We start from the raw sequence: 14,844 nt of genomic DNA on the forward strand, positions 1-14,844 counted from the left end.
ACATGTATCTGACATAAAAAGGGCCACACCACCATTTAAAAACCTGGCTTACATCGATTTGCTTTGACTACATAAGTGTTTTATGTCAATGACACATTTATACATCAGATAGTGAGCCTGCTTCTGATAATCAACACTGTTTCCTGAACTTATAATAGATAAAGCTATTCTTTAATTTTTGTCAATGCTGCTAACCTATGCACAACTGTGATGACAGTTATCCTATACTATGGATTCTTTAAAAGTTAAAACTAAGCTAACGTTAAGGAGAGCTATGTCACTATAACACTAATTATACTGGTTTTTTTTTTTTTTTGTATACTAGGTTTTTTGTTGTTGTTTTGTTTTTGTTTTGGTACTGGGGGTTGAACCCAGAGATGCTTATACTGAGCCACATCCCTAGTCCCTTTTTATATTTTATTTAGAGGCAGGGTCTCACTAAGTTGCTGTTCTAAGCTTTATATTTTAAAAGATTTGTATAATTGGAGGACAAGATTACATCTGATGTTGGGTGCAGTGGCACATGCCTATAATCTCAGTGGCCCGGAAGGTTGAGGCAGGAAGATCACGAGTTCAAAGCCAGCCTCAGCATCTTAGCGAGGCCCTAAGCAACTTAGCATTTTACCAAGCTGGTGTTCTCCAAACTGAAACTGTTAGTAACAGTAGCTCTTTCAGATTTATATAAAAATAACAAATTTAGTTGGGGATTTACTTATGTCACTTAATGTTTTGTAACTGGATAAAAGTAACCTGCCATCAATAAGTGATAAAGATTTTATGTCATTCTTTACACTGGGATGAAATTTAAATATATTTTTCGAAGGTTATAAGGAAAGTCACATTTGTTCGAAGGTTGACGATGTGGAATATGAAAACATTTTGCCACTTTTTCCACAAAAAGGAATTGAGAGCTTTCTTAGCCTATTTCATTCAAGTTTCAGATGTAATGTGTTATGTTTACTGATATTCAGATATACTCAGGAAATGAGAAATTTGTAGAACGATATTTTTAAAAGAGGCAAAGATTAGCTTAAAAAATAAAACACTTTAGCTGGGCACGGTGGTGCATGCCTGTAATCCCAGCAGCTCAGGAGTCTAAGGCAGTAGGATCACAAGTTCAAAGCCCATCTCAGCAACAGCGAGGCACTAAGCAACTTATGCCCAAAGATAAGATTTTTTGTTGTAAACATTACTGTGATTTCAAAATAAAAAGGGATAGAATACATAACAAAGTAAAGGTTCCAGTAAGTTATAAAAGGTACCTAAAGGAAAGGCTATAAAAAAAGTTTTTAAAGTATATGGGGGTCAGCAGAGGGGGCCCAGTTTAGAGAATTATTCCCTTACCTCCTGTTCCCACCACTCACATTCCCTGTCATTCCCCTACAAAGACTCATAAATTTATCAACTCAATATGACTTGAAATTCTTTATATGAAATGTCCGCAAGAGGCACTCCATAGAGAAAGTAGATTAGTGGTTGCTAAGGAAAGCAGAAAGGAACTGGTAAGGAGTACCAATTCAACGTGAGACTCTCTGGGGATCATGAAAATGTTCTAAAACTACATAGCAGTGATCAATGCACACCGTAAATATTCTAAAAAAACTAAACCATTTTCTGGTGTATGAACGCTATCTAAATAAAGCTGTTATTAAAATTAAACTAAAACAAAAATAACAAGTATTCAGTTTTTAAAAATCAATGACAAGCCAGGCGAAGTGGCACACACCTGTAATCCCAGTGGCTCAGAAAGGTGAGACAGGAGGATCACGAGTTCAAAGTCGGCCTCAGCAACTTAGAGAAGCCCTAAGCGACTCAATGAGACCCTGTCTCTAAATAAAATACAAAAAAGGGCTGGGGATATGAGTCAGTGGTTAACTGCCCCTGAGTTCAATCCCTGGTACCAAAAAAAAAAAAAAAAAATCAATGACAGCTAAAATAAATATTAAATAACTGCCTGAAACAGAATTCAAAGTAGTCACTTCAAGCATACCAATCTTTTTGTCAAAGTAGGAAAGTTAGGAAACCAACTACCCAGACTCTGTTTTTTGGGGGGAGCATGACATTTGGCTTGGGTCACCTTGGCATTTCAAGAAAACCCTGGTGGTCATAAGTATGGGCTAACTTTCATGATATTCACGAAAATCAGCAAGGACCCTGATTTAGTTTTGAAGACAAAACAAAACTGCAACTATAGGGCTGGGGATGTGGCTCAAGCAGTAGCGCGCTCGCCTGGCATGCGTGCAGCCCGGGTTCGATCCTCAGCACCACATACAAACAAAGATGTTGTGTCCGCCGAAAACTATAAAATAAATATTAAAAAAAAAAAAATTCTCTCTCTCTCTCTCTCTCTCTCTCCCCCCGCCCTCTCTTTAAAAAAAAAAAAAATGTAACTATAGTAGAAAACATGACCAATCACCCTAGCACTGTAACTCATCAAACTGCCATCAGGTAGATGCATGAGAGGTTAACTACCTTCATGGGCCGCTCACAATTTGCTATATAATCTACTAGACACCAGGTATCAAGCTCTCTCATTTCACAGATGAAGGAACTTGAGATCAGAGTGTGATTTGCCCTGAAACCACAGAGTCATCAAGGCATCAGCAGCCTGGCTTCTGAGGATATGCATTCTTTAGCAAGTGGGATTCCAACACTCAAAAAGAAAGTGCAGTAAGGGAAATGGAAGTTAAATGAGAACTCCTACTCGCAGCAGCTGAAGAAGAAAAGCCCACGTCTGGCACACAGCACAGGCCTGCTTTTCAGGTTTTCCTTTTGGCCCAGCCTGCAAACGGGCACACCTGAGCAGCCAACCCTCCACACACCCTGCATTGGTAAAACCCACAAGAAACAAGCAACCAAGAAGTGAAACACATTTAAGCCTGAGAGATCCCTTTCATGTTTACTCTTATAAAAAGTCAATGTGACTTACTTCGATGTTCTCCACAATTCTCGTAACAACTGAGGCAGTAACTGAATACCAGTAGGATTCCCCTTTCTGCTGGCGCTCATTCTGCAAGGGAAAGAACCAGTGTTAGTAGAGTCTAGTGCTTGCTCATCTCGGGAGTGTCCCCACAAATGTCCCTGCAGCCAAAGCACTCTCTGCCTTGCCTTCCACTTCTCTTCCAGGGCTTGAAGGAGCGCTTTCTTGCGTTCCCTTTCCAAGAGCTTCTCCTTTTCATCGTTGAAGTCCTGGATTTTCTCAGGGGCTCCAATTAAGTGGAGGCTGGAGATAGAGATCACCCAGGGGTCCACATGTGGGCGGTAAAAGGGGATCTGAAGAGTCACTTTTCCAATGAAGCCTGGGAGCAGAAGGAAAGACTCATTAAATGCCTGTGCACAATTTTAATTCTTGCTGTTTCTCAGACTTTTTCTAGTTCCCTTTACAGGGCATGATTACTTTCGCCATTTATTTTTTAATTTAAAAAATTATGCAGCAGATTCTTCCACATGTGAAACAAGTTGAGCTCTGTGACAGCCAGGCAAAATGCAGCAAGCTGGAAAAAGCTCAGCGAGACACCACACCAAAGGCAGCCTCCCTCCTCTGGAAACTCTCCCTAGCTGGACCCCCTTTAAACTTTCTTGGGGTGTCTCTTACCACTGCACACACATAAGCCCTGGACACAAAACTCATTTCTTGTTAATTATGAACCAGTTGGTTGATAACTACTCCTTGGAAGTTATCAGACCTACACTCTTTCCAACCTTGACAGAGCCATCACTAACTGAAACACAGATAGCCAGCCCTGTATGGCCACTGTAATAAAGAACTCTGAGAACCACAGCTGAAGAGAAAGTTAAATGGCCTGACAAACTCGTGATACTTGTTTCCCAAGTCCTTCCATTTCTAGCCAAGTCTCTCAGAATATAAGCTTTCTTTAAGTCCAGAGCCCTGGCTGCAAGAATCACAGAGCCTCTGCATGTACTAGAGGCTCTCTCGAGGACCCCACAGCCCACCTACAACTGTGCCTCTGAAAGCAGCAAACAGTATCAGTGTGATCATTACCCTCTGAGATACAGAACTCAAGAAGAAGCTACCTGTCAGATTAAGATAAGAGAATGGCCTTGACATTGACATTTTTCTTCTTCCTTTCTTTTTTAGAGTTCTGGGGATGAACCCAGAGCCTTGCACATGCTCTACTACTAAACTACCTCCCAACCCTATTACCTTATCTTCAATATTTATGATGACTTTTATACAATTTTATATGTCCCAGGTTACAAAGCCAAAAATAAATACAAAATTAAATTTAAGCATAGTATTCCAGAGCCCACCTCTTATTCAAAAACCTCTCAGTAACATCTATCATGAATCCTCTGTAAGAACCCTGTGTATCTGGAACAGAGGTTCTCACACCTTAGTAAACATCAGAACCACTTGGGGTGCTTATTAGACATGTGGGCTATTCTGACTCTGTGGGCCTGGGGATCACCTGATCTCCCCACTGCCAGCCCCAGGAAATGCTGACACAGTGGCTCAGAGACCAGGCTCCAAGATTGAGTTCAACTCACACTTCCTATCCTTCCTTTTCCTCAAATAGACAAACTCCAAGGCTCTTAGTTTTCATTTCCAAATAATCTGAGATCCAAAACTTGCTCCCTCTCTTTACTTCCACATACCAGCTTTGACTTCAAAGGGCAATTCCAGTTCTTTCAAGGCATCCTTCTTTAAGGGCAGGTTTTCTAATTCAACAGCACCTGAAAGTAGAAACATAAACCATTCATCCAACAAAAATACTAGGTGCCTACTATGTGCAAAGCACTGAAGGTTAAAGGGAAAGTTTTACACCTAGAACAGGGCCATGCTACCAGCTACCCATATGTTTTACTGTAATACAAATTTCCTGATCACCCATTCTGACATGTACATGACAGCTAGAGGCTTAACAGCCTTGGAGAGTTCAGGCAAAGCTCTAACTTCTTCCATAACAGGCCAGACAGTAAATAGCTTAGGCTTTCTATACGTTACATATTCTCCTTTTACTTATGTATTGGTTTTCTGTTGTTGTGGGGGCGAGGGTCTCACTATTATTGTCCAGGATGGCCTTAAATTCTTAGTCTTAAGCCATCTTCCTGTCTCAGTCTCCCCATAGCTGGGACTACAGCACACATACTGTACCCATTTTTGTTTATTTATTTTTTCAACAAGGCTTAAAAAAACATCAAAGCCATCCTGAGCCAGCAGGTCAGATCTGGCCCGCTGGCCTATGTGCAGACCCCAACTTAAGCTAATACTTCCCACAGGACCATCAATATCCAACTCCCTAGGATAAAAGGTAGGCTACTGGGCCCCATCCCCACACCTACCAGATCAGAACCTGTGAGACTGAAACACAGGAATCTGCCTTTTTTTTTTTTAATCTTTATTTAATTAATTCATTTATATGTGGTGCTGAGGATCGAACCCAGGGCTTCACCCGTGCTAGGTGAGCACTATACCACTGAGGCCCAGCCCCAGCCCCAGAAATCTGACATCTTAACAAGCTGTCCCCACCTTCGTCCCTCTCCCCCAAAATAAGCGCAGTGCACAAAATGTTCACAAGCTCATGGATTAGCTCAATGAAACTGGTCATCAAAGGAAGTCCTCACTGTCTTCTGGAAAGGCCTCTTCCGTGAGCTCACCCTCTGCACCACCACCTGCAGGTGGATGGGCACTTGTCCAGAAAGCAAAGGAAGACCAGGAACCACTGAAGGGCCTCCTCAGTCCCTGCTTCATGATGGCTTAAACCCAGAAGTTCACAGACCAGAAAGCAGCTAGATCTCATGCTCTGCGATAGTTTGAGTCTGAAATGTCCTCCAAAGTCCCATGTGCTAAAGGCTTGGTCCCCGGCCACTGGGGCAATTGGAAGGTGATGGAACCTTAAGTGGCGGGCCCTAACTAGAAGTTAAGTCATTGGGGGCATGACCTTGAGGGAATATTGGTGCCGGGCCCCTTCCTGTTTTTTTTTTCCAGCTGCCATGAGGTAAACAGTACTCCCCACCAAAGGGTGCTCCTGCGACCTGGCCACAGGCCCAGAGGCAATAAGGCCAAGCAACCATGGACTGAAACCTCTGAAACCGTGAGCCAAATAAACCTCTCCTTCTTTTAAGTTGATTAGCTCAGGTATTTCGTCACAGTAACGGAAAGCCAACAAACACACTCTCCCAGCCATGGGAGCCTTCGGTTCATTCACACATACTAAGCCCTACTCTGTACTTGGCCCTGTGCTGGCCACCGGGAACATAAGGAGAGAAAGTAGGATCCTCAGCCCCAAACCTCTGGGGAAGGAGCCATGATTTTACAAAACTGAACAATACAAGACAATTTCTGAGCCACTCAAATCTGTCTGAGATCTGTACTTTCAAAAACAGGTAAGGAGATCACAGCAGTGCCACCTGTAATCTCAGCAACTGAGGCAGGACCACCACAAGTTCAAGGCCAGCTTCAGCAACTTAGCAAGACCCTGCCTCAAAATAAAAATAATAAAAAGAACTGGGGATGTGCTCAGTGGTTAAGCACCCCTGGGTTCAATCCCTGATACCAAAAAAAAAAAAAAAAAAAAAAAATTATAAAGCTGTTCACTTATTTCCAGGCAGACAATTTACAGGCATGTTCATGGATGATGGATGTCTTATCCCAAAATTCCTCATGCTTGCTTAGCATGCTCAAAGCCCTGGGTTCAATGCCCCGCGCGCGCGCGCGCACACACACACACACACAAAAAAAAAAATCTCAAAATCAGATTAGCAAGAAATCTATTCCCTGAAACTGGGATGAATTTAGAGGTTGGACATTTTTCAGCAATCTCTATTGATTCCTGGATTGCTTTCCTTTGTTCCCAATTATTTAAAGGGTCAGTCAGAGGCCCAGAGCTTATAAAAAGAAAAAAAAAAAAAAAAAGAGGAAATTGAAGTTGAGGGTTACCAATTTGAAGATATGCCCACAGACCAAAGTTCAGACCCCTCCCCTGACGCTGGCAGCCTCTTCCTGGAAGTTTTCAGCCCTTGCTCACAGGCTTCACTCTAGCTGGAGAGAGGTGACTACCCGTGGCCACCCATCAAAATACTATTAAGTCCACCCAAAAGCTAATCCACAGTCCTACAGACTGCATGAAAAGCACCCCTGCTCAGCTCCACTGCGGTGTGCCTCCACCTCTAGTAAGACAGTGAACACAGACCGCCCTGCAGTGCTGTATGATCTTCCTCCACACCAGGCTAGCACCTCTCTGAGAACAAGGACTACAGAAGTGGAGGGGGAGCATCATCATAATAGCACCTATAAGCGAGTGAGATCATACTACATGCCAAGCACTTCATTCACATTATCTCCCTCATTTTCCCCCCCTGCAGTGCTGGGGATGGAACCAGTGCCTCACGCATACTAGGCAAGCACTCTACCACTGAGCTACACCTCAAGCCCTTGCATCATCTTATTTAATCTTCGTAATAATGCAAGGAAATACTGTGAATTGAACATCCCTTACCCATAATGCTCAGACCAGAAGTGTTTCAGATTTCAGAGTCTTTTGGATTCTGGAATATTTGCAGAGACTTTACTCCAAAATGCTCTGAAATCAGAAACTTTTTGAGCATCATATCAGCACTAAAAATGTTCTAGATTTCACAGCATTTTGAATTTTGGAACATTTCAGATTACAGATGTTCAACCTAAATTAGTTTTCCAATTTTTGAGGTGAGAAAAATGAGGCTTAAAGGACAAGCAATTTGCTTAGAAATCTCAGATCTGGAAGTGGTACCACCAGAGTTCATAGAGATCTGCCTGACCTCAGGTGGCAGGGGAGTGGGGGAAGAGGGGCCTCTGGACCCTGCTCACAGTCAGAGACAGCTTGTACATGGGTGAAACCAAAGTTTGGAGCCTGAGCCTGAGCTCTCAAGATCCCCTTTTTCATATCAGTCCACAGCCCAGAGCCTTGCCCATGGCAGGTGCTCACTTAATGTCTGATGAATGAGTGAACAAGGGAACTCTTTTTTTTTTTTTTAAACAGATACAATATTTTCTTATACCTTTATTTTATTTATTCATTTTTATGTGGTGCCAAGCATTGAACTCAGTGCCTCACACATAGGCAAGTGCTCTACCACTGAGCTCCAGTCTCAGCCCCATGAATGACCTCTTAATACAAGGGCTGTCTCCATATGTCCTTCAGTGGTTCTTCGGACAGAACCAAGGGCCTCATGCACAGTAGGTAAGCACTCCACCACCAAACTAGACCCCAGCCCAAGAATAATATTTTTAATATATATTTATTTATTTATATATGACAGTGGAATGCATTATAATTGTTATTACACATATAGAGCACAATTTTTTATATCTCTGGTTGTATACAAAGTATATTCACACCAATTTGTGTCTTCATACATGTACTTTGGATAATAATGATCATCATGTTCCACCATCATTTCTAACCTCATGCCCCCTACCTTCCCCTCCAACCCCTCTGCCCTATCTAGAGTTCATCTATTCCTCCCACACTCCCCCTCCCTACCCCACTATGAATCACCCTCCTCATATCAAAGAAAACATTTGGCATTTAGGATTGGCTAACTTAACTATTTTATTAGTTGTTGATGGATATTTTATTTATTTATTTATTTATTTAAATGCAATGCTGAGAATCAAACCCAGTGCCTCACACATGCTAGGCAAATGTTCTACCACTGAGCCACAACTCCAGCCCCAAGAATAGTATTTTTAAAAAAGGAAATAAGAATAGAAAAGCAGCTTAAGGTACCAGAACCATGCATATAGATATGTTCTATCTAAAGATGCCAAGATTACTAATCTGTCCTGAACATTGATTCTGGGTGGGACAAATCAGACCCCGTTTAAGCTTCTAGTTGTTAATTCCTTCAGCAAAAACACTCTTACCACATCCCTCAAGAAAACCAGCTCTTTTTTTTTTAATATTTATTTTTTTAGTTATAGGTGGACACAATATCTTTATTTTATATTTATGTGGTGCTGAGGATCAAACCCAGTGCCTCACATATGCTAGGCGAGCGCTCTTCCTCTGAGCCACACCCCAGCCCCGAGAAAATCAGCTCTTTTATTGGTCTGCAGTTCTCTTTCTAGGTCTCTTACCTGTACCTCATACAACTTAGTTAGCTTCACAGTGTTTCTGCAAACTTCAGTAAGTGACCCAAGAGGTGTACCTGACACTGCACCTGACACTATACTGCCCTTTAAATCATCCTCACTTTCCTCTTGGCAGCTTCCTTCTAAGGACAGGAGAACAGGGAGAAATCCACTTCTGTTTCCAATGAAGAAGAGATGTGGGGAGGAACAAATGTGATAGCTCCCACAGTCTTCTGCCACATCATTTGCTTGGACTAAAAGGATCAAAAATTCTTGGAAAGTGTCAGGCATGATGGAACACATCTGTAATCCCAGCCACTCAGGAAGCTGAGGCAGGAGGACCACAAGTTCAAGGCCAGCCTTAGCAACTCAATGAGGCCCCAGCAATTTAGCAAGACCCTGTCTCAAAATAAAAATTTTAAAAAGGACTGGGATATAACTCAGTGGTAAAGCAAACCTGAGATTAGTGCCTAATACCAAAAATTATAATAACAATTCTTGGAAAGCAACACTTTTTTGGAACAGGGGAAGCATTGATATCCTCTCAGACTCTGCAAAGACCTGTCTCTGCTATCTCTATTAACCTGTCCTCGTCCACTGGCCAAAACAAACCCCCAGGAAGCTGGGTCTCCATTGCTGTTTAAGACCTTTCCACCTTCTCTGATTCTGCATCCTTGCAGACTGACTTTACCTTCTTTCTCTACATATATTAAAGGGTTCCATCTCAAGTTGGGCAAAGAGAATTTAAATTAAAACAATGAAAAGAGGGAAATGCTGCTTTCTAATTCCCCACACCAAATGACAAGACTGCATTTACTAATATAGGCCAGTAAAGACTAAAATGCCTCAAGCTTTAGGTGCCAGGCTACTAAGCAAGGCGAGTCTCACAGTAGCATATTCTGACACTTCTAGTAGGTGTCTGCTACATGGCAGGAGTCCAAAATATTTCAGTCTTACTTCACTGATCCTTAGAGCAACCTTGTGGAGGTATATCATCTTCTTTTCTCAAGAAACTAAGGCACAGAATTTCATTATTAGCTATTTCAATATTAGTTATTATTCATTTAGCTTAGAAGTGACAAAACTGTACTTAAAGCCAAAATCAATGCCACTATCACTACTTGTAGCCTCACAAAGCTAAAAATATAACGGAGTGAAGCTCAGTCACTAGTAGTATAGTTTGTCTTTTAAAAATTTTAATGAAACCCTAAACCCTAATTGGGGTGCACGCCCGTAATCCCAGCAGCTTGGGGGACTGAGGTAGGAGGATCACGAGTTCAAAGCCAGCCTTGGCTAAAGAAAGATGCTAAGCAACTCACTGAGACCCTGTCTCTAAATAAAATATAAGATAGGGCTGGGGATGCGGCTCAGTAATCAAGTGCTCCTTAGTTCAATCCCCATTACCCCCTCCCCCCAAAAAATGCCCTAAAACTGCATCAATACAGCATACTTAAGTTACCCCATAATAGTCATCAATCACATGGGAGAATGTATTCTCTTTTACACATATTTAGTACAAAGCCACGTGAGCATTAGGTTTTATTATTCTCGATACTATATATATGGGGGGGGGGGAATATATATATACAGAAATGCCATCTGCAAAGCCATACTTTACCAAACAAAAAAAACACAGTACTCACCTTTGAGAAGCGCAACTGAGAGCTGATCAGTGTTCAGGTTATTGACATATTTCCCCAAATAGGTATTGAGAACCCAGGCTACGAGACCTTCCAACATGACTATGTCCTCAGGAAAAAGTGCTTAAAAATCATGGATCATACTTTCCCTTTCTCTCATGGTTACGGAAGAATCTGTGAAAGAAAAAAAAAAAGGAAATCAACAAAGGAAAAAAAAAATGGATGATTTTCTAAGCTGATTCCTTATTTGACCTCCCTGAATGTGCATGAATGCAAAGCACAGCTCAAAGTGATGGGGACCAGGTGGGAAAGCTCTAAGGTTCCCTGTCAGGCACAGGCGGTCATGCCAGCCCAGTTCCATTCTCATGCAGCCACAAGGACAGCCATTCTTGTAAATTTACTTAAACTTTCCACAATTCAAAGCTGTGTATCTTTGCAATGTAACTGCTCAGTGACCTGCTGGCTTTTGGAGGAGCCACCTTGAGATTAATTAGATTGCCCTAATCAGAGGTTCTCATATGGCTGGGATCTGGCAATATCTTAAGATATGAGGGACTTTTCATTTGTTCATTATTGGGAACTGAACCCAGGGGTGCTTTACCAGTAGCTAGATCCCTTCTTTTTTTTTTTTGTTTTGTTTTGTTTTTTTAACTTTGAGACAGGGTCTTGCAAAGTTGCTTAGGGCTTTGCAAAAAAAGCCAAGGCTGGACTCAAACTTGCAATCCTCCTTCCTCAGCCTCCCAAGGTAGTTAGGATTACAGGCATGCATCATCATGTCAAGCTTGAGGACATATTTGATTATCATGCCTTCAGAGCCTGCTACCAGTCTCTATGATAGAGACCACAAAAGCTGCTAAACATCCTACAATCACAAAAACACCCCTCACAGCAAGAATTATTCAGCCCAAATGTCAACAGAGCCAATGCTGAGAAACCCTAATCCAGATTAAGGAAAAATGCCCTGGGAGATTGTATAAATGAAATTCATATTCTGCAAAGATCCTCGTTAAAGCTACCATAATTAAATTGTGCTCACATATTCTTGAGGATCATTCATAAAAATCATATAAATAGGAGAGATTAGACAGTGCTTTATCACTAATCTTAAATGCACTGTGACTGCTTGACTGGTACCTGGGCACCAGATGCTGCTGACACAATGGATTATCTTAGTCAATAATGACAAACACCAGAAATCCTCTGGTTGCAGCTACAGTACCAAGATTCAGTACTGAAGTAATACTGCATATTACTGGTATTTATCAGCATTACAAATATACTTGATTTTAATACAAAAAGTTAACAGGAGGACTGAAACACAAAAGTTTAAATGGGTTCTCAGATCGCTCAGTTCACAGATCCCATCTACAACCATGGGCTGCAAATCTTGCTCTGAACTCCCCAGGCTGTCATCAGCCATCTTGTCACACTCCATATTCTCTACAGCATGCATCCCACTTGGAGCCAGCCTACTTTCAGGATTCTTTCCAAGCACTGTGCCCCACCCCTAGTGATTCATCCTAGGGCCAGAAGATACACTCACCCCAAGGGAAAGGCTGACATCCACCAAAGACCCAGAACAAGACCTCCTAAGAGTTTTAACTCCCTTAACTCCCAGTAAGACTGACTTTTGTTTGTCAACAATAAGTTGGGTTTTTTTTTAACTCTTTTTTTAATATTTTTTAGTTGCCAATGGATGTTTTACTTTGTTTATTTATATGTGGTGCTGAGGATTGAACCCAGGGACTCAAACATGCCAGAAAAGCACTCTACTGCTGAGCCACAACCCCAGTCCTCAATAGTAAGTTTTTTAAAAAACATTTGGTAAAACAATTACCTAATTCTTTCCAAAGTTACTTTTTAAGGTTACAGTTACGTTCAACTAGCAATCTGCTAGGAATTATTGGGTATTAAAAAAGAAATTACAGGGGCTGGGGATGTGGCTCAAGTGGTAGCGCGCTCGCCTGGCATGCGTGGGGCCCGGGTTCGATCCTCAGCACCACATACAAACAAAGATGTTGTGTCTGCCAAATGCTAAAAAATAAATATTAAAAAAAAAAAAGAAAAAAAAAATTACAAGAACAAATTTTTTGTTTTTATTTTGTTAAGAGGCACACAGCAATTTATTGAAAAGTTTATAGAAAAGCAGAAACACATTCAAGGGAGAATGCAGGCCATCTTAAGAGCGAAAAAGTCTACAAGAACAAATTTTTTTAAATATTTTTTAGTTGTAGTTAGACACAATAACTTTATTTCACTTATTTATTTTTATGTGGTGCTGAGGATGGAAACCAGGGTCTCGCACTAACAAGGCGAACGCTCTACCGCTGAGCCATAATCCCAGCCCCAAGAACAAATTTTTAAAAGTAAAAAATGTTCAGCAGGTGGAATACAGTGGCACATGCCTGTAATCCCAGAGGCTTCAAAGACTGAGGCAGAGGCACACAAGTTCAAAGCCAGCTTCAGCAACTTAATAAGGCCTTCAGCAACTTAGTAAGACCCTGTGTCAAAATAAAAAATAAAAATGGCTGGGGATGTGGCTCAGTGGTTGAGTGCCCCTGGTTCAACTCTAGTACCCACAAAAAAAAAAAAAAAAAAAGTTCAGCAATTTAACATTTCTCTATTGGAATTTTGTACAGGTAAATCTGTGAAAACAAAAAGTGAAACTGACTTGTCTAGTCTTACTATTTGAGCTCCAAATACATTTGGGCAAGGAGCCAAAGTTGGAGTACTCTTTATTTTTGTTGTTATTGCCATTAATTCCAGCCCTAAATGCCAACTCTCCCTAAGTGCCAACTCCAAATGCTCTCCAAGTAAAAGGAAACCACTGTCACTTGGTTCACAAAATCAGGCCCTACCCTACTTACCCTGGAGGAAGAACGCAAAGCACAGATTAAAAAGACACGCTGTAAAACACCCTAGTCTGTAAACTGAGGCCCACGCCAGAAAGCATCCATTAGCCTTGTCTAAGCATCTAGTCCGGGCTTGTGGCCACTTCAAGGATTCCCTTAAGGAATCCAGTTTCAGGAAAGGCGGTCAGACTGGCCAGAATCCCACAGTGTTTATACTCTGGTCCACCAGGGCTTCTAGGCAGCTGCCTGGCATTAACCCCCACCTGGCTTCCCCTACCCCATGGGGCAGGTGGCACTGGGGATCGGGGCTCAGTCCACCCGCGGGCAGACAGCCGGATATGACCTTGAGGCAGGCCCCTCCCCTGAGAGGCGACCAGACCCGGGAATAGGAAGGACTAGCAACCGGACCGGAGTCCCTCCGCGAGGCGGCCGGGGCTGAGCGCTGCTGCCGCCAGGGAGCGCCGAGACAGGGGGACGGACGGGGGCGGGGGTCAGGCCGGTGGCCCCGCAGGCCTCCAGCCAGGGAACAGACCCCACCTCACAGATGCAGCCTAGAGGAAATGACCCCGGGCTCCCCTGCCTGGAGGAGGGGCGCGGCCCCGGGGACAGGGGTCAGGACGCCCCGAGGCCGCACCGAGGGCCCAGGGTGGGCGGAGGGGTAGTACGCTCCGGGGAACTGACGGGCGCCCCGGGCCGGGGCCTCGGCGGGGCTCGCACATGAAGCCCAAGGCTCGGTGGAGGCGCGAACTGACACCCGCGGGCGCGGGCGCCGGGCTGCGGGGACCCGGGAAGGGCGCCGGGAGGCGGGGGCCGGACCCCGCGGGACACGGGCGCCGCGGGCCCGGGGGCTCAGCCTGCCCGGCCTGCGGCGCCGCGGGGCCTCGGGCGTGGGGTCCCGCCGGGCGGGAGCGGGCGCCGGGGTCCGGGCTGCGGCGCCGAGGGCCGGCGGCCGGAGTCCTCACCCCGCGAGGCTGGCCCGGGCCCCGAGCGCTGTGCGGAGCCGGAGCGCCGGCCGCGGGTGGACGCCGGCCCGCGACCCTGGCCCTGCCCGCCGCCCGGCGCGGCCTCGCTCGGCCCCTACCTGTTTGTGTCCCGGCGCCCGCCCGGCCCGGCTCTGCGCGGCGCTTCCTCTCCGCGACTCCTCAATGGCGCAGGCCAGCAGCGCTCGACCCGACCAATCGAGCGGCGACGCGCCGGCGCCTGGCCAGCCGAGCGCCGAGCCATCGAGGAGGCGCCCCCTGGCGCTGGCGGCTGCTCCTGCAGGGCTGCGGGCTCC

At 44.1% G+C, this 14,844-nt stretch overlaps 1 protein-coding gene across 7 annotated transcripts in view; it reads right to left on the reverse strand.

Annotated features, from left to right (window-relative positions):
- Vps13d (vacuolar protein sorting 13 homolog D) overlaps positions 1-14,788 on the reverse strand; it is a 243,360-nt gene extending 228,572 nt beyond the window's left edge. For 6 of the 7 annotated variants that reach the window (XM_058572649.1, XM_058572650.1, XM_046424684.2 and 3 more), the window contains exons 1-5: positions 14,650-14,788; positions 10,720-10,890; positions 4,618-4,695; positions 3,109-3,299; positions 2,930-3,010 (exon numbers count right to left, since the gene is read on the reverse strand). In XM_058572649.1, coding sequence (XP_058428632.1) covers positions 2,930-3,010; positions 3,109-3,299; positions 4,618-4,695; positions 10,720-10,816 — 447 coding nt within the window. In that variant the 5' untranslated portion in view covers positions 10,817-10,890; positions 14,650-14,788. Of the gene's footprint in view, positions 1-2,929; positions 3,011-3,108; positions 3,300-4,617; positions 4,696-10,719; positions 10,891-13,583; positions 13,976-14,649 lie in introns of those variants that run through there. The other variant, XM_058572648.1, reaches the window with a different exon arrangement.
- Between the last annotated feature and the right edge of the window lie 56 nt (positions 14,789-14,844).

The sequence above is a fragment of the Marmota monax genome, unplaced genomic scaffold, assembly GCF_021218885.2.
Source record: "Marmota monax isolate L192 unplaced genomic scaffold, Marmota_monax_Labrador192_F-V1.1 WCK01_AAM20220418_F8-fsc00080, whole genome shotgun sequence".
In the NCBI taxonomy this organism is placed as follows: Eukaryota; Metazoa; Chordata; class Mammalia; order Rodentia; family Sciuridae; genus Marmota; species Marmota monax.